This window comes from Phocoena phocoena, chromosome 1, assembly GCF_963924675.1.
Source record: "Phocoena phocoena chromosome 1, mPhoPho1.1, whole genome shotgun sequence".
NCBI lineage: Eukaryota > Metazoa > Chordata > Mammalia > Artiodactyla > Phocoenidae > Phocoena > Phocoena phocoena.
In genome coordinates this window covers 172,420,148-172,441,140 of record NC_089219.1, presented here as the reverse complement: position 1 = coordinate 172,441,140, position 20,993 = coordinate 172,420,148, and the positions used below count along the sequence as shown (strand labels likewise).

Below are 20,993 nucleotides of genomic sequence, written 5' to 3'. Positions count from 1 at the left end.
GGTCATCATCAATCAGGAATCTATCTAGCCTGAACTTTGAAACAATCCCAGTATGTTGTGAACAGACTCACAAAAGGTTTCTTTTTTCCTCCCCGTTTATGAACATACGGTATACACACATCTTAAGTGGCACCACAATAGCTCTGCTGGTGATATCAATATAGGTCCTTCAATCTTTCAATAATGTTTTTAATCATAAGCTTTAAAGCACAATTGTTTTTACCTTGAAATTCTTAAAAATCTGTTACGAGACAGAAATAAGAGATTAATGGAGATCTTGCAAAAAAAGATAAATGGCACCACCAGAATACCACAAAACTGGGGGGAAAATTAATTGAACCTATACTTTTGATAAATATTTATTTTTTGCAGGAGAAAAATGCATACTAGTTTAAGCTGTCATTATACTAACCTACAGCCTATTTTTCATATTATTAGTAATACATAATGTGGTAGTTTATATTCAAAAATAAAACTAGAATGTATATACCTCATGTATTTATCCAGAAATACCCCAAGGTTACTATGGTTACGAAAAATCCATTACCTTTGAATACAGAATGAAAAAGTTTGACTTCAAGTGTGTGCTATTTATTATAGCGAACATCAACAGCCTTCGGGAGGTTCTCTAACTGGATTCATTTTTCAGTGTCATAACTGACCCACCATTTTACTAGCTTATGGCCTATGCAAGGCAAAAATTTGAACTGTATGCATTTTTAAATATATTTTGTACTAACTCAAGGTGCAGCACTGCCTTTGACTTTTAATGCTTCATATTTAAGAGGAAGAAGAAAAACATTCCAGCCACCTAGATGCTAAGTGGCTTTTGAATTGAAATGCATTTACTTTGACCTGTATCCACCATGGAGGCAAGATCCATTTTTTTACGCATAACGGAAAAATGTTTGTTCTATGTGGAAACTTAAAAGGAAGCTATGAATAAATGGAGTAGGAGTGAGAAAAGAAAGGTTGACACCTTGAATATTTAGGAGGGGACATTAAGCCAAGTCATTAAAGAAGTTTTTGATGGTGTAGAAGACAAAGAACTGTAAATAGGGCAGGTGATTGTAGCCAGGAAAAACAGGGTATGAAACACAGCTCTTAAAGTAGTTTCAAACTGAATCCTTACCCCTATTAAACTTTTGCTCATCCATACTATGATCAGCTGAATCATATAAATCGCTAATCATCATACAAAAGTATGCAGTAAACTAGTAGCTAAACGTGCAAATAAAAATAATATTTTCAGGTTGTAAAACTGTCAAAGATGTAAGGATGTAACGTTCACTGTTTATGAGCTTTTCTGGAAAACAATGCAAAAATGTATATCAAATATTCTGAAAAAGTCTGCTACTTTGATTTAGCTATTCCCCATTTAGAGATATAGCAAACAAGCATTTATGTACAGTAATATTTATCATAAAATATTTAAAATGAGATAAATTAGAAATTTTGAATTTTTAAGTGGTTAAATGCATTAATGTACATTCATAAGAGGGAATATAACATTATTAAAATATTTCAAGATACTTTTAGAAAAATCCTTGTGGTGTGAGATATATTCATAATAAGGGAATATGCAAGGATTCCAAATTATACATTATAGCTCAGTTTTGTTAAAATGAATAAAGTGCTGGAAGGAATTACATCAAATTCTAAGAGTTTCTATCTGTAAGGTGGGATTATCAGGTATTAGATATCTGCATATTTTAAATTATCTTCAGTAAGCATATGTTACTTTTATAACTAAAAAATGCTATCAATTATTTCTCTAATAGTAGACTATATCTTTCATTTCTCAGTCTCTCTATGAATTGACATTTTAGCACTGGAGAGATCCATTTCATTGACCCTAAACTCTTGCTATTACTGACAGCACCAGCTAGAATAGAATAGAATAGAATAGAACAGAACAGAACAGAACAGAACAGAACAGAATAGAATAGGATAGAATAGAATAGAATAGAATAGAACAGAAGTTCTATCCACAAGCTACTCAGAATGGAAAGGACATTATGCCACAAATATCCTGGCACAAAGACAAGCAACGAGTACCAATAGCATCGTGGATACATTTTATGATGAAAAGGGGCAGGATTTAAAGTGTCTTTAGAGGCTAAAGTGAGACCCAATGCTAGAGCAGTTTTCTCCATCAGTTTTCTCTGGGCTGACTTCAACCAGCCAGATTCCCCTTCCCATTCTTCTTTTCTGTGATTCCTAGTGGACAGGTGAATTCTGAAGACATAAATGACCTAAATGTAATGTATATCACAGATACAAAATCTTGAAAGAGTTGAAAGAGATCTAAAAGACCATTTTATTTAACCTGCATGCCATTGGATAATCTCAAGAAAAGTGGACATTCAGAAAACACTCACTTTTGGGTGCTGTTACAAACTGAATTGTGTTCTCCAAAATTTACATGTTGAAGCCTTAACCCCCAATGCGACTACATTTGGAGATAGGGCTTCTTTGAAATTCAATTTTTATTTTATACTGGAGTATAGTTGATTTACAGAGATAGGGCTTTTAAAGAGGTGATGAAGGTTAACTGAGGTTACAGGGATAGGGCCCTAATCCAATGGTTCTGATGCCCCTAAAGGAAGAGGAAGAGACAGCAAGGGTGTACACATAAGAAACACCACGTGAGGATGCAGGGAGAAACTGGCTGTCTGCAAGGCAAGGAGAGAGGCCCCAAGAGAAACCAAACCTGCCAACACCTTGATCTTGGACTTCTAGCCTCCAGAACTACGAGAAATAAATTTCCGTTGTTTAAGCCATCCAGTCTGTGGTATTTGGGTATGGCAGCCCTAGAAGACTAACATGGGTGCTCTGGGGTTTGTAATCAAGCTTCCATATCCCTTTCAGAGTTGTCGTGAGGAATAATAAAATGTGTTCAATAAGTAGCATGTGTAGAGATGAAACGTTTGGACTTTGAGGCCAGAGAGACCCAGATTTGAATCAGTTTTTCCAATTACCGACTAGGATTTCTTGGCATCTCTGGGCCTCAGCTATGCTGGCTATGACACTTGAATCATCATGTACAACTCTGAACCCCATCGTAACGTTTTTGGCTTAGCTCCTCTCCTTAGTGACCAATACCGTATTCCTTCTGTACTTCACATCTTCTGCCATTTGGAGATAAAAGCAACAAGAAGTATAGTTGCCTTTGAGATGCCAAGGAGGACACAGGAAAAAATGTTATGAGTCTTATCAGAGAAATAATCTTTAAAAATCTACCTGAAGGATGAACACCACCGAAGAAACCATTATCACTGTAGTTAGAGAAGATGGTTAAGGACTCTATAAAAATATTCCACTTTCTTTATATTTGGGGCATCTCTTATACTATGCTAACATTTGCCATGATCTTTCAATGCAGATACTATAGTCACATGGGTCTGTTAAGGATTTGAGTCAATGGAATACAGAATTAGTTTCATTTTTTAGGTGGCATGAGAAATCAGTGTGAATTCTAGCCTCCTCTCCTCCCCACCCTGTTCTTTTTCTGGCTTTGGAGTGTCACCTCATTGGGCATTCTGCACATTTTGGAAATCTTCAAGGTCCACACTTTTTTTTTGGGCGGGGGGGGTGGGTACGTGGGCCTCTCACTGCTGTGGCCTCTCCTGTTGCGGAGCACAGGCTCCGGACGCACAGGCTCAGCGGCCATGGCTCACGGGCCCAGCTGCTCTGCGGCATGTGGGATCTTCCCGGGCCGGGGCATGAACCCGTGTCCCCTGCATTGGCAGGCAGACTCTCAACCACTGCGCCATCAGGGAAGCCCAAGGGGTAATCTATTTTTAGTTTTAGTATTTATTTTTTAGTTTAGTTCTCTCTACTAAGTTTACTAAGAACGTGCTAGGTGTTTTTCTAGTTCTAGTTCCCTTCAAAATCCTGAAAATTGCAGTTAATTCTATTTTACTGTTTCAGAAACTAAGTCTCAGAAGTTAAATAACTTGTTTTAAGACCGCATACTCATCATTAGTCAGAATACTTGAGATGGTATCAAAGTCTACCTCTCACAGGCTGTGTGGCCTGAAGGAAGTCGCTTAACCTTTCTGTGCCTCAATTTCCTCATTTGTAAAATGGGGGTAACGGTAACACCTACCTCACTGAATAAGTATTACAGAATTCTATCCAACCATGATGAATGAAATACAGAAGTAATAGTTCTTGTGCTCTGAAGCCTCTCAGACTAGAGAGGATACAAAAAATATAAATTCAGAGAACTCAATTAGATGAATGCCATAGCCCTTTGCCAATATGCCTCATTCCTGCATCTTTATGTGTTGCCATGAAATCATGAGCATCAAGGGGCTGAGGGGAGGCGGTGTCTGGCTGGTTCTCTGTTACAACCTTAGTACCTGGCATTAATGTGAAGGAGTGAATACATAAACAATTAATCCTGTCTCTGACGCTAACCTGTTACGACCTTTCATGAAGAATTTAAACTCTCTAAGGCCTCAGTTTTTCATCAATCAATATTTGATTAATGATCTCTCACCTAATAGTCACATATAATATCTAAAATATCATAAAATATATAACCACTATTACCATACAAATGTAAACACCATTCAGGCACCAGACAACGTACATAATACAGGCCTCGTGTTTCACAAGGTTTCCAACAATTCACTTTTCTTAAGTGTCATGACACTTTATAATATGATCTAGGCAGATATACTATGTTTCTTCCCAAATGGTCTCAAATTCAAACCACACTGAGTCACACTTCTGAGTCTTAAGCTTATTCCACATTCATGAGGATTTTAAAGTGGTTAATTCACGTGCCAGTGGCATTTGTTTGAAATGACATCATCGCCTCAACTGGATTGACATGACATCAACTGAATTGAAATGACATCACTGTACTGCGAGCACGGCTGGGGAGCACACTGGGTCCCAGCTTCAATCTTGTGATCAGTTAGAGGCAGAGGAGTCATATGCTGAGCTGTCTGTGTTGATATCATACATTTCCAAACCCCCCTCTGCACCTGTGCAAAGGTATATTAGTAGAAGGATTCAGGTAAGGAGTGGTGGGACAATGGTAGAGAACATGCAGTAAGACAGCCTTGGGGGAGGGGGAAGGGAGCCAGCGTGAGCCCTTTTCCATTTTTCCAGCTTTGACTTCACTGTAAGTGTAATGTAACCACAAAAGTCATGGAATTCTAATGATTTAACAGGAGACAAAACTAAGTAACCCAACTTTCGAAACTGCATTCTCAGATAACTATTTATATATATATATAAAATATATATATAATATATATAATATATATATACTGAAATATGTATATTAATTTTTAGTATATATAATATATACTAATATATAGTCTTTAATATAGACTATAACTATTTACTGATACCTATAGAAGTCTTACCTGTGACTGTGTAGTTCTCTCCATTGCCTGAATAAATTCGTATCCCATCCATATATAAGGAGTACTGAGTTATAATACCATTTGCCTTTTTGGGTGGATTCCAGGAGAGTAACAAAGAATTGGGAAGGGATTTGGCTACTGGTGGCTGAACCTCTTGCGGTGCTGTGGGAAAAATTAAAAAGATATATAGAGTCTAATTTTAGTTTACTTTTCTAATTCAAACTTTTCACACCCAAACCAATAAATCATGGAATAAACCAGAAATCCCATGCATGGGAATGTTCCTGATTCGTGGGCAGCTTGTCAGTAATTGCTTTAGGAACAGTACTAAATACCTGTCCTGAATTTATGAGAATTTGCCTCAATGATGGACGGGGAGTATTTACACTAGTTCACTTTACTGATGCTTGTGTTACTTCATCACAAGTATTATTAACCCATAATCCCTACTTGGGCTGTGCCTTTTAAAGCAAATTAGACAGAATCCCTACCCTTGAGGAACTTTTGATCTAAGATAGGCAATGCTAGGGAGAGCGGTTCATAATCGATTTAAAAAGACCTATATGTAGCCGTAGAAATAGCCAGAAGATACAGAATTAATTACATATGAAAATTACAATGTATGTGACTTTTTTTTTTTTTTTTTTCAGTAAAGGGGGCCTGTTCATTTTCTGTAATGGTCAATGAACTGGAGTCACAGGAACTAAAAAAACTTTTAGAAATTGATCTTAAACACACCTATCGTTCAGTAAATTAGTAGTAAATTTAAGGAAAAACTAGAAATTGGGAAATCCTGAAATAATGGAAAGAAAATGGTGAACTGAATGAGCAGGAATCCCTCTGGGGTTGAGCTGTGAAGTAGGTTTGGAGGGTACCAGGCAAGACATGGACAGAGGGGAGAAAAGAGTGAGATATAGGACAATCTGTGCCATATGGAAGTTCGTGGAAGTAATTGGAAAAGGGAATAATGATATATGTCTCAGCAGAAGCAAAGACACAATAAGAAAGATGGAGAGAACATTGAGAAAATACGGAAGATGGGTCACCAATGCTGTAGCCCAGGTGAGGGTGGTCTGGTGAGGTCAGGTGCAAGGCATGAAGAACAAATTGTCACAAGAAGGATTTTACAGACTCTTGTTTTCTGTCCTGGTTTCATCAGATGAGCCGTTGTCTTCTTTTTTTTTTGGCTGCCTGGTGTGGCATGCGGGATCTTAGTTCCCTGATCAGGGATAGAAGCTGTGCCCCCTGCACTGGGAGCGCGGTGTGTTAACCACTGAACTGCCAGGGAAGTGCCTCCATTGTCTTTCTTTACACATTTTCTGTGCGAGTGGTATTTGCTTTAAGGATTTAAAAGAAGGAAGGGGGAAGAAGAGGAACTGGGTAAGGGGGGTGGAGGGATAGTGAAAAAGAGAGAGACTGGCAGACTCTTTTTCCCTAAAGATCAAGGTTTTAAGTCTCCTGAATAACTTTACAACCAGACAGTAAGAGAAATGTGTTAATCCCTCTCATCCAGGAGGGAGAAATACGAAGTAACAACACTTTAAATGTTTTGAGAGCTGTTATTTCTTGAAGAAATGCATTCTGATACTCGAGCAAAGCTTTCGCTTTACAGTGCTAAAATATTTTCTCTTTCCCACTGCCTTCCTAAATGTATGCTTTCTGAAACATTAATTTATGCCAACAGTTTGTAAGTTCCAGGTACAACAAAAGTGCGACTTGAGGCGGAAGGAAGCAGGTCGTGATTAATAACGCCTCGATCGGCGTTTGGAGGTTCTATCACACTGAAATAATTGTTGCTCACGCTGGGGTTTAGCAGTTAAAAGAGACCGTGGAAATCAACCGTTGGATTCTCAATTTCATACTGTGCCATACAATCAATTCTTTTTAGTCAGACTGTCTCTAGATTTACTTCTGAGCCACAGTAAAATGAGGAAGCTTTCATTAATCTTTCAGATGTTTCATATTAATGACAAGGCTCTTGCATGAACAATGTAACAGCAATTAAAAAGCCCATTAATCTGCATTACAGCTATTAAAGATGCATGTCATTAAAGGGTATGGAGTTTGATTCATTTTCACTCCCCCCCCCCCCAAAAATGGAGCAATTATGGCCTGGCAATGCACTTTGTCATCAAATTAGGTTGGGGTTTTGTAGCAAATGGCCTTGCAGCATTTAGCTCTTCTCCTATTTTATTATTCATGACTGAAATGTGGAAGTCAAGACCTTTGAAATTACTTTACCTTCTTGTGGAGTAGAGACGTTCAGTGCGTGCAAGCTCTCGGTACAGCCAGCCAAAGTGCAAGCAGCTAGGGTTACTGCATAGTTTTTGAAGGGTAGCAAGCCTGTCAATATGCCTGTAATAAAAGGGGACAAAAAGAGGTTTGCATGTTTACCAGAAGAAGCTATACAGAGTATTGTGTGTGTGTGTGTGTGTGTGTGTGTGTGAGAGAGAGAGAGAGAAAGGGGGGTAGAGACACAGAGATATAGAAAACAAAAACATATGCTCCTTTAATTCATTTTCCTGCTTGTGTGCTGATTGCAGAATGGTGTGACTAGCAAGAAAAAATTTAGTCAGAAAGAAACAGATATCGTGTCTTAACACATATACGTGGAATCTGAAAAAACTGGTATAGACGATCTTATTTACAAAGCAGAAACAGAGACACAGACGTAGAGAACAAACATATGGATACCAAGGGGGAAAGGTGGCGGGTGGGAGGAATTGGGAGATTGGGATTGACATATATACATTATTGATACTATGTATAAAATAGATAACTAATGAGAACCTACTGTATAGCACAGAACTTTACTCAGTGCTCTGTGGTGACCTAAGTGGGAAGGGAATCCAAAAAAAGAGGGGATATATGAATACGTATGGCTGATTCACTTTACTGCATAGTAGAAACTAACACAACATTGTAAAGCAGCCATACTCCAGTAAAAATTAAAAGAAAAAAAGAGAGAGACCTGCTTATTGTTAAGACAGCTCTAAATAGCATTTTCCCAAATGTGCTTCTCAGACGCTAATGCCCCTGAGATGTTTCCCCTGTAAAAATGCGGGATTCCACATATAGTTCGTAAAGCAGAGCCCAGTGTACGTGATAGTGAAGACAGCCATCATCCCATTTCAGGATACTAGACCTCCTGCAGAAACAAAACTATCTCATTTTCTTTTACCTCACAGTTTTCAACCTTATTTAACTAGAGAGTCCTTCTTATGCGACATCTATTAACACACATTAGGAGATGCTACTCCCAAGAGTTACTTCATTATTTTAACGGTAGGGTACACGTATACAAATTATTTATTCACGTTGCAGCTAACAAATATGCAAATCAACATAGTTGAACAATTAGCCAATTAAATAATTATGCTTTTGTACTTCTTGCAAAATTATTAGTTTATTTAATTAAGACACCTGTCTTAAACAGAAGCACTGCCCACGGAAGTGTTGAATTAACCTGACTTGGTGGTGGATATGTAAGATTTGTTCCGCAATTAAAGGTGCCTGCAGAAACTAAAACACATTTTGTTTACTGGTGTTTATAATCAAGTCAGAGGCTCTTTATTTAGTTAATCCTGTGAATTAAAGAAGTATCAAAAATATAATTTGTGTATTTGCTCGCCATTGTTTTCTGTTGCAGGTTTTCGAGCTGTTTTAATCCCTAATCACATAGACTGTCATCGTTCTTATAAAAAGATGGTCTTACTCGTAGTATCCCTTTATCGAGTAAACCTTGATTGTTTTAATGAACTGGTATTGATGACAGCTTGCATCATTCAACAACAAATTTTAAAATACATGTTTGCCTATTCCCTTTCCCCAGGAGAAAGGATAAAATATTAAAAGAGCAAAGATCAGGATGAAGCAAAGACCACAGCCCTTGTTTGTTTTGGCCCTTCTCACTTGCCCTCAGTTCCCAGTGTTGCCTGCAAGTCTCTATTCTAGCAGCTCCCCCAAGCATCCCCCTGGGCTACCCAACCCTCTTGGATGCACCTGGCACCAGCATCTTAGCCCGCGGCCAAAGAAGACAGCAAGCCAATGAACTAACACACTTACACGTTGGACCATCTCATGCCAAATGCAGCTCTAATTTCAAAACGCCTTCATGTTGTCACCTTCTGCTTTCCCTCACTCCTGCCACTGTGACTGTCATTTCCTCTTGAATCTCCCAGATCATGACCCACATTCTGAGCTCACTTTTTAAAAAGAGGTTATTTCTCCTTCCACTAAAAGTCTTAAAGGAAAGCTTACAGCATCACACATGCATCTTCATCATGTAGTGATGTCGTGGTTAAGAGCAAAGATGCTCGCGCCAGATCGCTCGGGTCCAGATGCCAATTCTACTACTGATTTGTAGTACAGGTCGGGGCAAGTTGCTCAGACCTCTGTGCCTTAGTTTCCTCATCTGTAAACAGATAATGATCGTATCTATCTCGAAGAAGAGGCCTCCCAGGGATAATATAGTATCATGGGGATATGAGAGGGGGATACTACAGTATTCACCTTGAAGTGTTACTATCAGGATTAAATGAGTCTGGGACTATAACATGCTCAACGCAGAGCTGTGTAAGGGGAGAACTCCGGCACAGAGCCTTGGTAGCCCAAGCTATGCTACCATTCCGACTCAGTTTCTGCCTTCACTGTACAATTAAATATTGATTTTTATCTTGTCAAGATCGCTAGTGATCCCTTCCACACCAGACCAAGTAACCCTTCCACGGTCCTTCTTCTCCTCTACTTACTGGATCTTGCCTTGTTCAGCTGCCGTCTAGGCCACAGAATTTTCCCAAGGAGTCCTCCTAAATTACTGAGGGCTCCTTGCTTTTCTTGAACAACTCATCTTCCTTTCACAGTCCCTTAAATTTTTTTTTTTTTTTTTAACAAGGTCGGGTCCTCAGGCTTCTTTCTTCTTCTGAACACTTGCCTTTGTTAGTTCACTTCTTCTAAACATTTGCCTTCATTAGTTCATCAAGCCTCATCTCTCATTTATATCTGCAGACTTCACATCTCTCCTCCAAGCTCTGGTTCTGCATTTCTACCTGCAGGCCGTGCATCCCACGTGGATGTTCAGCTAGCCCAATCCAGACCCAACAGTCAAAACTATTCTGTGAACTTCCCTCTTCCTATTTCTTTTTTTTTTTTTTTTAATTTTTATTGGAGTAGAGTTGATATACAATGTTATGTCAGTTTCAGGTATACAGCAAAGTGGATCAGTTATCCATATACACATATCCATTCTGTTTTAGATTCTTTTCCCATATAGGTTATTACAGAATATTGAGTAGAGTTCCCTTTGTTATACAGTAGGTCCTTACTAGTTATCTATTTTATACATAGTAGTGTGTATATGTTAATCATGGATGGACCTAGAGATTATCATATTAAGTGAAGTCACTCAGACGGAAAAAGAGTAATATCACATGGTATCACTCATACGTGGGATCTAGAAAATGGTACAAATGAACTTATTTACAAAACAGAAATAGAGTCACATGTAGAAAACAAACTTATGGCTACCAGAGGTGAAGCGGAGGGAGGGATAAATTAGGAGACTGGGATTAACATATACACACTACCATTTTTCCCATTTCTTAATACCTCCGTCATGACCCCTAAATTCCGGGTTCAAAACTAACATGTCCTTGTGAGATTTATCCCAGCCATTTTATCCTTTGAAAATCGTTGGCGTTTGTCACGTCTTTCCTATCGCCAAGTCCAAATCTGTCAATACTGCAAGTCTAAATAAGATGGGTTGCATGTCTGAATTAGTATAATGCCATGTTAACAAGTAACGAATCAGCCCCCAGAAAATAAAATTTTTAATCCTACAGTGAGCAAGGAAAATATGTTGGGACATGAAATGTTTCCTTCGTTCATCACCTAAAAACCTAGGTGGCATTGCCTCTCATAGGTGGCCCTGACCTAGCTGGGGCACAGATATATTGTGTCACAAAAGGCACAGTGGCTGTACACAGTTTGATGCTCTGCAATCTTTAGCATGAGGGTGTATCATACATCCAGATAATTATCATTGGGAAACATAAAAAGCAGTTCCATTATGTTACAAAATACCTTCCCTGAGACATTCTTTGTTTCCAAATCATAGCTGAAGTGCAATGTTGGAATCGTGACTATTATACCAACTTAACAAGAAGGTTATTAGTGGAGACTTTAAGAAGGATCATGTCAACCCAGATACTGAGTTCACATTCACTAAACGGTCTTTGGTGTTTTATTTAACCTTTCTTGCCTTCATTAAATGAGGCACTTTGTGTGTATAGGTTTATCATGAAACTCCTTTGCTAATTTCTTCCCCCCTTTAACCTTAAGGACCTTAAAAAACAGGCAATATTCCTCTCAGCAAACTTGCATTCTTCAGTTTGTGCTTTGGTAGAGAAGTTTACCAAATTGCATTTCATAGAAAAATCCCAATATTCTGAAAGAAAGATGCTGGAGAGAAACCGGATCATCTTCCAGGCCATTTATCAAAGTGCTCACATTTCCTATCTCCAGGCAGGTGAAACAATAATAATAAACACTGAGAAATGAGAGCTGCAAAATAGAAAACAGAAAAGGAGGAGAAGAAAAAGCTGATGTTTGGGCTCTTGCCAACTTCGAATCGCAGGTAGAAAGTTTGGGGTGGCTTGTAAATCACATTTTCAAAAAACGTGCCGTACTTTCTGAGTCTGAGGTGGCCTTTCTTTCCTATGTGCAGTGGGGATCTTGCTTATAATGTTGTGTCTCAGAGACAAAGTTTGTCAAACCATTGCAATAATTTCCCCTAAATACAGGTTAGTATCATCGACTTCAGTAAGAAGAGCAGTGTAAAGATTGAGCATTTTCTCTCCTCTTGTCAGGTTACACTGAGGTTGGGGTAGAAGGGGCTGGTCAACCAAGTGGTCCTCACTAAATCAGAATAACGACCAAGTCATCCTATTGCCTGAGACATGCGGTTTCTCTCTTTTGTTTCTCAGTATGGAGAGTTTACCAGGATGGATTAAAGTTAATGCTTATAAAAAGTTCTGCTATTACCAAAAAATAAACATATTCTCCCCAAGACTAGGCAAGGTAGCCTTTCTTTCTTGGATATATCCCTAGAGACCATTGAGTGATTGGCCAAATGGTCTTCCTTTAAGTGTCAGAGTCAGACTTAGATTATATACTCTCCAGAAGAAAAAGTGGTACTACTATGACAGCATATCATTACCAAACAATTATTTATCAACTTTCCTTCTATATGCTTCTGGGAAAGGTGCTATAGACTACAGCTGATCTTTACAAGGTTTCTAATCTAAGAAAATATTAGAGCTAGAAGGACCCTAATGATAACGATAATACACACATTAAATACATAAAGCAAAATGCTTGCATACATGTCAAGTGGACAAGGGCATTTATAAGATCCATGGCTGCCAGTCCAAGATAATAGAGGATCTATATTTAATTAAAGGCAAAGAGAAAAAAGGGATAATCATTGAAAGTATATTTCAGTATTATACTTAAAAGAATACTGAAAAATGTACAGAGTGACATATTTATAAAGGAATCCCAGAGAGAAAAATATGGCATATACACCATATTCTGTGTCCACAGAAAACCCAATAAGGTAAAATGGGGTCATCTCCTTGATGATCCTTAGGGTGTTTAAATTAAAGAAGTATATCCTGACGGTGAAAACTTTTAAGATTGGTTTGGATATGAGCCCCTTTTCTCTGGCAGGCGTCACAGAGGAGTCTTTTTACCCTTTGAATTTGAGACTGTTCCTACCTCGAGGCAGGCCAGATGACCTCTCCAATTCCCTTTCAGCCGCAAAACTCTGTGAAATCAGAAAATGGTCCCAACCATGTCAGGAAACCTGCCAGTCTCTTTTGATAATGGAAGAGGGTGAGCTGAAAAAACATTCCATAAGCATAAAGGAAGCATTATTGATGTCTTAAAAGTGTTAGGATCCCGTGAAACACAGGAGTGTTGGTATCCGGATTAAAATCACTGGCACCAGCCCGACCAGGACTCTCACTGCTAAGCGATAATGCATTTTGCATTAATGCTTAACATTGAGAAACCCTGATGGGCCACACCAAGGGAGTTGGAAGTAAAGTAAGTATAGTCCCTTTGAATTGCAGTCCTGTGGACCTCGGCGGGTGCAGAAAGCCCAAGCCGAAAGAGCAGGGACAGGAACGTGATTTAAGGGGTGGCAGCACATCACAGGAGGAAACTGAAGAGCCCTAGGGCGTTAGGTTCCAAACTGTGTGCTCGGAGGATTTCTGCCTAGCAGAGGGGAAGAGCCTTCTCCTCGAGGATCGTACAGTTTAAAGCCCCTCGCAACGATTTTGGGAGCTCCTTGAATGCAGAGCATATGACCTTTTGCTTCTTTACTTGTCCTATTTTCCAGCAGTTACTACGATGGTTTACCAAAGGTGGACCCTTGACGTTTGCCCAAAACATAAAGACCTTTCATCCTCTTAGCTCACTCAGCTGTCTGCCTCACGATAAGAGATGCTCACTCCCGTCCTACCCTTTCCACGGAGCTAGCAAAGGAACAGACACGGTTTCTTTTGACTGATAGATGATTATTTCCAACACTTGGTTTCCCACGCTCTAACCTCGAGTTTTAAAGGAGCGGAAGAGAAATATTAATAATTGGAGGTGGCCTGACTACCTAAGAGAAAATCATTGTGGAGCGGACACCAGCTGTGCAAGCTTTTGTGCCTCTAATAAAACTGTATGCTGAGATGCAGGGAAACAACAGAGGAGTCGGCTTTGACACTGAGATTTTTATGATTAACTCTGACTCAATGCAGACAAGTATAAATGCTCGGCCTGGAAACCGAGCCTGAGACACAAGACAAAATGGCATCCTTTTCAAAGCCCAACACGTTTTGGAGAAGAAAAAGTGACTCTGTGTCTATTTACATCCTTGAGCACACTCCTCCCCCCTCCTCCACCCCACCCTCAGCTGCCAACCTAGGTGTTTGGCTGGCATCCACTGTAATCTGTTCTCCTTCATTATGTTAATCTGTGGGCGGAAAGATTTCTGTCATCTTCGAACCGCTTGTACAGCAACGGTAAACACCTTGGCCTGTCTGTAATTGGACAGGTGTCTGCATTGATGTCACCCAGCTTTTAATTCAATTAAAGAACTGGCTGCTCTGCTCTCATTACCCACCCATTTCTGTTGCACTCTGAGTCTGGCGGTGAAATCCGCACACAGCCATCACCTACCCCGCGTCCAAAGTCTGTGGTCCCCATGCAAAGATCACATAGAATATTTCAAACGGACTCCAACAATCCAAGTGTACTTTCCTGTGAGCAAAGGCATTTGGAATAAGATGGAGAATTTGTTCTCTCTCTCTCTCTCTCTCTCTCTCTTTCTTTACCTTTAAATTCTCTGTTGTCTAAACGGTGTCTTCTACCTACTGGCCAGTAATTAGGAGCTGTCCAGCAAAAAGAAAAGCAGTCTCTAGCTTCCCCTCCCCAGGGCTTTCCTCCGTCTCAAGAGAACTCATCAGAGTACAATGTTCTTATTTATTTGCTGGCATTTCACATTTGGATCAAGAAAGTGAGGGTGGGGAAAAGCAAGGCATTTATTAAGAGGGCCATCTGGTAAGGGATCCCACACAGGCAGAGCTGAGACTGCTACCTAGGGACACAGTAGAAGAACCCACTTTTAACAGAAAGCCAGCCAGGGGAAGGAGAGCTGAAGAGAAGGGGACTTTTCTGGCTTAAGATTCCGCTGCAGTGCTGAGAAATCCTAAATTTTAAGTGTCCTACATCTCAGAAAGAGTTTTGAGCCACAAACTAACCCAGTGGATGGATGAAAGAGACTAAAATCAATCCAACATGCCGTGATTTCTGCCCATCTAAAGGAACCTCTGAAAATAAAGTTCTAACACAGACATTGTGACACAGTAACCTCATGAAACTGAATAATGGCATTTGTTAAATATGGATGAAAATTCAACGGTCTAACAGACATCTGGAAACGCACCCAGGATGCTTCTCCTCTGGTTCTTAGTAGCCTAGGAAAGTGGCATTTGTTGTTGTTGTCTTTGGGGTAATAGTTTAAATAAAAATAAGGATCTCTAGGATTTATAAAATGAAAGTCAATTTTAATCAAAAGGTAGAACAGCAAATGAGCTTACCCCAAACCTAACGTAACCCTCTGGAAACTAAAACTAATGTTTTACATATAATTTCCTGCAAATGGATTTTCTGACCTTACTTAAAATTTCTAGCACTAGGGAACAGCCTGGATCAAAGACTAAATGGATTTCAATGTTTACAAATGGGAAAAACAAAATTGTTTATTCTTTCATTTTTTAACATAAAATATAGCGTCTAATCCTAGTCTTAGAGAATGGTTGAAACAGTGATTTTAATTGAACTCAAAGCATTATCCAGTTAAGATTCTCTCAGTAGGCTTATAGCTAACCTCACATTTTTCATCAATGCCTTCATGGTTGGTAAGAACTACAGAGTCTCTGTCATTTTCCTTCTAATTCTGCAATTGATTTGAAGCCACCCACTCATGTGAACTCTTTAGGGAGCATAAAGGGCCGTCACTGACATCATTAGAACTCTCCCAGAAAATATCAGACTTGACTAAGCAGGGAGTCAGGCAAGGAGACAGGAGGAAAAGAAAAATAAATGAGAAGGGAAAGTCATCCCTTATTGACCAGTGTCCTAGGTCCCCTGCTGAAAGCCTCCGATAGGATGAGCCCCTTGTACAGAGGGGGCTGCCGTTGGGCAGAGTGTAAAGGTCACTCAAGTCCACAGCAGAGCCAAGGTCAGAACCTACATCTTCTGACTCCAAGATCACTGATCCGCTTACTAGACCTAAGCCCCAGTTCTAGAAGAAGAAAGAAGGCGTGTTGAATAAATATTACTAAAAATAATAGCACACTTTTATACTAAATACTTGATTTAAATATATATGAAAACGTGTTAATAGGTTCAAAGTTATTACTAAAACCTACTGTATACAAACAGTAGTAAAAGTAAAGTAAAGTACAATGCTTATCCCTCCAGATGAGTGAGCGTATATGCCTATAGTATTCCCTTACAAAAACAACTGGTTCATAAGAAACTCTACATCAGTGTATATGTGCTTCTGTGTGGTACTGAGCATAACACTTTATATGTATATATATTTGGAACTAATCAAAAACTTTATATATATATAACACTTTATATATATATATATATGTTTTCGATTAGTTCCACATATAGATACAATACAAATATAAAATGGTCATAAAAGTTAGAAAACAGAAAACTTGAGGTGACTGTTCCCTTTCTTTATCAAATGTGAGTAGTAACCCTTAAGTATTTATATCCAACACTATAGCATGGCCAGCATGCCCAGTTGATTACTACACTACAGCAAAATTGATGTATTACCATCATTTTTAACCACCACACAACATGTTACCAAAAAGAAATCCAAATCCTGCACCGCGAATTCTTACTGCATAAAATAAAATGAATAACTTGTAAAAAGCCCCATCTGAAGCTTTCACAATGTACCAGGAGTTCAGGCACATTGTATATTCAGGAGAGTTAGACAAAGCTATTAACTCATCAACAGTGCATTACCTGATGAAATTCTTCTACATTAGCTAAGCAGGAACATGACATCATTTCTATTTTTACTATTTATGTCATAGGCCATATTTTTGTCCTGTGAGTTTTTTCAGAACAATTTCTTTCAAGATTTACATTTAAAGAAATAGTTTGTAATAAACCACAAATACGGAATATTAATCTACGGGGTACTGTGAAAAATAGCAGAGACTTCCTCAAAATTCATCTTTTAACAATACCATCAAAACGAATTTTTCAAATTTACCTCTGATGTTTGCCTATTGTGACAGAGACCACTAAATGCCCTCTCATTGTATATTCTCTTCCTCCACAGTGAAATAAAAAAACCTTTTTAGCTGGGCAAATGGCCACTTTGAATAAGGACATTTCCAGCAATCTGTGTAGCTAGGTATAGCCATGTGGCTAAGTTCTAACCACAGAATGTAACCAAAGGTGGAGGAATAACTTCCAAAATATGTCATTAAAGTGAATGTGTACATCCTTGTTCAACCATTCCACCTTCCTGCTGAACGGAAACCAAACTAGATGGCTGATGCTCCAGCAGCCATTTTGGACCATGAGGCAGAAGTCTTGTCTCTAAGGATAGCATAGCAAAACGATGAAGAGTGTGGAACCCTGGCACTGTGAACATCTACCCCTACAGTGACCAACTGTGAACACCTATTATCAGAGAGAGAAAAACTTAATTTTGTTGAAGTCACTGTTATTTGGGGTTCTCTGTCTCTCAAGAAAAATATAATAAAAAATGAAAAACTTATCTCTACTGCTTTTGCCCCATAAAACTCATTTTTAATATAATATTATACTTTAGAGAAAGTACTGCTTGTTACGTATATTTTACCATTAATTTTAAAAATCAGGAAAAAACAAAAGCAGATTGTAACAGTAGGATCTAGCACTAACCCAGAACATAGTAGATAATGGTTTTGTTTTTAATAAATGAATAGTTTCTGCTCTGTGTCATTATCAGCTTTGCAGCAGCATGGCTTCCATTATTTTAAATTGCAAATATATAGTCCCTGAGCTTCATTATGAGGTGTAAGTTTTGGAACTAATTTTTAGATTCTATTCATCCTATCAACATTTTTTCCCCGTTGGGAATATGTATGTTAAGTTCCAAATATATATCTAAGTTGTGGTAGTTCTGCATATTATTTCATAAAATTAGAGAACTATAGAACTGCAGAACCAGTAGTTCAAAACTCAACTCAGCATGGTAAGACAATAGTAACATTACGTTAACTACAGGGTTAGCACCAAAACCCTGCATTTGTTTCTTTATCTCTTCCTTCATTCCTTCAAGAAAAGTGTATGGATTACCTACCTTGAGCAAGTTACTAAACAAGACTTAAATATAAACCATGATACTTGTCCTCTGGGAGCTTACTGTCTAATGCAAAAATAGAATGGGTGTACAAAGAGCAGCCATAGGCAGTTTTAACAACTGTGGAGTAAGACTTCTCAGCTGAATAGAAAAAAACGTACAGGGCAGGGAAGTTTTTATTAGTTATCTCTCTACAGGCTTCTCAGGCAAGTATAGTAATTATACATATATATAATATATAGCAAATATAATATATACGTACATGTGTACATACACATAGAGTAGAATCTTACTTATGGATGGACTAATGGTTGGGGTTAAGTTCCAAAGTCGGGCATAAGGCAAAAATCACTCATGATTTAAAGTCCCCTTGACAACTCCTTATACTGCCCATAAAGTACAATGCATTTGACTTTGTGTATGCCTCTAATTCTTCATTAATCAATGATTCTCTATGGCTCTTAGTTCTTCATTCTTTTTGTAGACACCCCAATGGTGTCTACAAACAAGAGTTTCCCTTTTCTGTCAATAGTTGGGAAACCCTAAGATTATTCACACATTCTTTCCTTCTAACAGGTATTGATAGTTTCGGGATTGGATAGCATCCTTTGCCTGTAAGATTACTTTAAGAGTCTTTTCACTCTTTTTTTTCATGCCTTCCCCACTTCCAAGGTGTGTGGTTAAATGTATGTAACTGAAATACACAGATGAGACTTCACTACGAGATTAATTGTATGCGCGGAATTGCACTGGTCTCCTTCTTCTCTGGATCTAATGGGCATGTTGCATTTTGTACATAAATAGAGAACTCTCTGCCCTTCTAATGGGCATCGTGGCCTGGGGGCTGAGAGGGTTGGGTTTGTTAGAAATGCAGAATCTCACACCACAGTCCCAGACCTACCGAATGAGAATCTGCAGTTTACAGAGATCCCAAGTAATTCTCACTTCCTTTGCACTAGCAGCTTTCAGAAGCACCACCCTTAAGGGTCAGAGGCCCTACTTACACTGCCTCTATTTCTTCACTTGCCCTACCACCGTTCTGCCCACAAAGCTAATGCTGTCGGAACAAGGGGCAGGAACAAACAAAGCAGGAGTAAATTCAAGCCCAGCAGGTGAAAATGATCCCTTCTCACCTGGCCACGCCCCTCACCCCAGTGGTTTTTAATATGTGGTCCACTGACCTCTGCAAGAGCATGGACTAGAACACTTGGTAAAGGCAGATTTCTCAATCCTAGCCCAAATACACAGACTCTTGTGCACGGAGCCCAAGAATCTGCATTTTTATAAGCAATCCAGGAATCCCCTTATGACCAGTAGAGCTGAGACTCACTAATTATTACTACTAGCTGTGGAAGAGACAGAAAAATGAGAGACTTTCAATACGGAACCCACTTGTTTCAGGTAGAAGAAAATGATGTCTACTGTATATGAGGACTGAACCAGTTTTCACAGCAAAAGCTATATTATCAGTTGCATGATAAATTAAAATGTCTTTCTTTTTTTTCCATAAATTTAGATTTATGTGGGTCATCTGAAAGATTATTACTACTGGTTCATCAGCTAAGCTATAGTAAATAACAAATATGATTATCATTACCCGAAGAAGGAATATAACTCCTAGAGCTTAGCTCAATGTAATGTGACAATAAAACTGAGAAAATATCTTCTGCGTACCAAGTACATTCCTAGCACTATGCCAGGTGCTGTACTAATCATGCCGATAATTAAGTCTACATGTTTAAGCATCTTCAAGAAAGAAATTTTAAAAAAATTGTATATGTGCAAATTCTTGAATGCATTCATTCTTGATAGAATTTCAAATCAGATTGGGAAGGGTCTTTCTGAGCAGCCCTGGGTTTGAAGGGAAATGCCAGGGCTGTCTCTCTGGGCAGCAGCTTTGGACGTTGAAAGTGCTGGAGGGAAAACCAGCAGGAGCTACGCAGAGTTAATTGGAGCCCTTTGCAACTAGTCTAAAGATACACTGGAGTGATAACTGCAGGGCTTTCTACCCTGAGGCTCCAGCTGAGAAAATGAACTTTCAAGAACTCCCTGCTCTGAACCCTGGCCTTCCGAGGGCACAGAATCCAGACTCTGTGGCCCAAAGGGGCCCATTTGTACCTCAGTGGGGCTGTTAACCCTTGGACTCTCCATGCTACTGGGATTTATCACATTTAATCCTCCAGTAGCCAAATTCATGATTGGTAAATATTCTGTCTCACGCTTCTATTGTTCCAGCTCTCTTAGTTAATATTCATCTTTTTATTTTCTTTTGCCTTCTGCATTTTGTAAAGTCTGACCATAATTTCCCACTTCTTCCCAAGAATCATTTCACTTAATTTTTTGTTGTCCTGTGATTTTCCTTTGCTAATTTTATTACTTACTTTTAATAGCTCATCATTTTTTTTTTTTTTTTTTGCAGTACGCGGGCCTCTGACTGCTGTGGCCTCTCCCGTTGCGGAGCACAGGCTCCGTATGCGCAGGCTCAGCGGCCATGGCTCACGGGCCCAGCCGCTCCGCGGCACGTGGGATCTTCCCGGACCGGGGCATGAACCCGTGTCCCCTGCATCGGCAGGCGGACTCTCAACCACTGCGCCATCAGGGAAGCCCTCATCATTTTTATATAAGCATTTCTCTTTCTTTTTTTTTTTTTTTTGTCCTGTATTTGCAAG

At 39.1% G+C, this 20,993-nt stretch overlaps 1 protein-coding gene across 1 annotated transcript in view; it reads right to left on the bottom strand.

The window, feature by feature from the left end:
- USH2A (usherin) overlaps nucleotides 1-20,993 on the bottom strand; it is a 791,707-nt gene that overhangs the window by 452,252 nt on the left and 318,462 nt on the right. Inside the window, exons 30-31 of the mRNA XM_065876328.1 lie at nucleotides 7,629-7,742; nucleotides 5,388-5,549 (exon numbers count right to left, since the gene is read on the bottom strand). Coding sequence (XP_065732400.1) covers nucleotides 5,388-5,549; nucleotides 7,629-7,742 — 276 coding nt within the window. The remainder of the gene's footprint in view (nucleotides 1-5,387; nucleotides 5,550-7,628; nucleotides 7,743-20,993) is intronic.